The 2,976-nt window shown below is 42.9% G+C and overlaps 1 protein-coding gene across 1 annotated transcript in view; it reads left to right on the forward strand.

The window, feature by feature from the left end:
• The window catches only part of LOC106816420 (ERO1-like protein beta), a 13,652-nt gene extending 13,012 nt beyond the window's left edge, over positions 1-640 (forward strand). Inside the window, exon 13 of the mRNA XM_014821039.1 lies at positions 589-640. Coding sequence (XP_014676525.1) covers positions 589-640 — 52 coding nt within the window. The remainder of the gene's footprint in view (positions 1-588) is intronic.
• Positions 641-2,976: the final 2,336 nt, after the last annotated feature.

Here is a 2,976-nt window from a genome sequence, read left to right on the forward strand (position 1 = left end):
CTGACAGTTCACATGTACCGTTATATGGAGAAATGAGCATGTACACAGGTGGCACATAGTGTTAGCCATCGAATAAAGTTGAAAACGAAAAATAGATGAAATTTCATGCACAACTTGGAGAGTATCCTTAAATAGCTAAGGTTTCTAATGGTTGTGAGTGAATTATCAACTATCTACGGTGTTAGTTGAGGCCATTATGACTTGGTGCTCATTGGGATGCATTGCAGTGTTTAATGCGTGATAGAGAATGGTAATCAGCAAAGGTGGGGCAGACGTCGCCAGTTCTTTTTCACTAATGTTTGATCGTTTATTTTAAATGATACTATACTGGCTATTATAATTACCTAGTGTATTTTTTCTTGGCTGTTAGGCAAGAAAATCTGTTAGGCAAGACTCTATTAAACGACATACGACAGTACATTCAATTTAACTCACTCGGTAGCTGCAATTGAGTTAGTGTTTTGTTAATATTTTTTGGCTCACATTTGCTCTCCTGCACGGCTTATCATATGTATTCGTTTATCATAAATTATTTAGCGTAATTATTGTAGTCGGCCATCGTATTAACTCTGCGTTTATTTATTTCAGGCTGTCGGAGAGCATGCAAGCCGTGGAGAGGTTTCGTAAATTGGTTCGGTAGCACCGGCTGCTAGCGCGCGGCGGCTTGTTACCGCGGGACGGTAAGCCTTCGGGATCTCTCCCACAGGAAATGTAGCCTTTTGGATCTTTCCTGTAGGAGAAGTTCACTCTGAAGGATCACTGCCGTAGTAAGTTCAGTCGGGATAACGTTTTCTGAAAGGAAGGGCAACTCGTTGGATGTCTCCCACAGGAAGTGACACATGTAGGATCTCTCCCACAGGAAGTGACACATGTAGGATCTCTCCCACAAGAAGTGCATCCTGTGGGATCTCTCCCATGGAAAGTGCAGCCTGTAGGATCTCTTCAACAGGAAGTGCAACTTGTGGGATATCTCCAACAGGAAATGCAACTTGTGAAATCTCTCCCATGGGAAGTGCAACCTGTGGAATCTCTCCCATGGGAAGTGCAACCTGTAGGATCTCTTCAACAGGAAGTGCAACTTGTGGGATATCTCCAACAGGAAGTGCAACCTGTAGGATATATCGCATGGAAAGTGACACGTGTAGGATCTTTTCTGCAGGATGTTGAACCAGTAGGATTTTCTCCATAGAAAGTTTCATCTCTAGGGTCGCTTCCACACGATCGGCAGTCTCACTCACTGGATGTCTGCTTTTGGGCTTAATGCACTTAATGTAGTTGCTATTTGGACCATTGCTATCATATCGATCCTCTGTGGCATTTCCTGTGGTGTATACCTAACATCCCCCCCCCCCAGTGCCCAGATAGCATAACGGCAAACAACGCTGTCACCTGCTAACTAGGTAGGAGGTGTGGATGGGGAAGGGGGGGACATTGAACCGATTGAGAGAGTTAACAGCTTTTGCAACATTACATTATGCTGCTGTATTGCTAGGTTCACACTGGCGATTTTTTGTCATAAAATCGAGAAATTGACGCGATTTTCAGCGATTTTTCAATTTCCCAACTCAAAATCGCTAATGTTGAGAAGTTGAAAAATTGAAAAATTGCTGTGTCTGCTTGATTTTGTCTGACACTTTGTCATGAAATCATAAAAGCGCTGCGCGCCGATTGGCCAGTTCCTACGTGTAAAAATAGTTTCGCGTCATCTCTGTCACGGCAGCACATGATACAGAAAATGGCGCCCGCCGATAAGATATAGAAGAACTGATTGAGTTGTTTGAGGCACGCACGCTCATGCGATTCTACAAGCTGCATCTGACTATGTCAGATGAGCTAAAAATCATGTTAGGGTTATTTATGATTATTAGCTAAGCTTATTTTTTAATTTTACTCCAAAATCTAGGGGCAAAATCTTCTAATAGTTTAGAGGTCAATTATGAGGTCATAATGGCCATCTGCTATGCTGTAGACAAACCAGTAACAGTTCTAAGCAGTATGGATGAAGAAGAGGCATTATCCCTGATAATCATAGCCTGTATTATTAAAAAGAAAAAGAAGAAAAAAGAGGACAGTTTGGACAAGGCCGTGGATAGCCAGGCGTGATGAATGCAGAGCATTCAGTCATGTACACGCCACAAACAATCCTTCTTGTCCGGCCGTGCGTCCGTGCGTCCGTCAACGGTTGGGCACAAATCTAAACGGCTCAACTTACGGATTCGAAAGTTGGGACGTGGGGGATAATCCGAAAACGAGTTGGGATGTTGAAGGTGAGGCTCAAAGGTCAAAGGTCAAGAGGTGTAAAAGAAGGGGGAACATTCCCTCCTTAACTTAAGGTATAGGGAGGAAATTCAGAATTGCGGCACAAATCTAAACGGCTCGACCTAGGCTTGTGATAGTCGGTGTATAGCATCATGGTAGGAAAAGCCATCACTATGCCGAAATTGGAGGTCAAAGGTCAATGGGGCAGAGGGCAAATTTTAGACATTTTCTGAGGACATGGTCTGACGGAGCGATTGGAAAACTTTTTTGTTTCAGCGGTGACCTAGCATTTTTATGGCTTTATTGAAAGGACCATGAAATGTACTTTCTGCTGACATGCAAAGAGTAAGTGTCAGATAACCTTTTGACCCTCAAGAGGAGGGTTAAACATGGATTTGTTTACTGTTAGAAAGAATTTGACTGCCGGGTTTGCTATTAGAATCTATACATGCCTGGATGTATGAGGCTACAATGTCACAGTGAAATTTCACAAGCTAAATTTGGTTGAAGAAGGTTTATGCTTCTTAAATCGTAGAATTTCTATGGCATTCTGCACTGTCAGTGTGTTACTTATGCCACTGCCAGTGGCTACTGCCAGTGCATGTGGTGGTGATAGTACAGAGTAGTTTTTGCCTGTGTTAATTAGTTACAGGTGGCACCTCTCTATTTCAGCCTGTAGGCTTGTGTAGGTAAATGGATGAGTGCTTACTTATTCTG

Source organism: Priapulus caudatus, unplaced genomic scaffold (genome assembly GCF_000485595.1).
Source record: "Priapulus caudatus unplaced genomic scaffold, Priapulus_caudatus-5.0.1 Scaffold1373, whole genome shotgun sequence".
Lineage (NCBI taxonomy): Eukaryota > Metazoa > Priapulida > Priapulimorpha > Priapulimorphida > Priapulidae > Priapulus > Priapulus caudatus.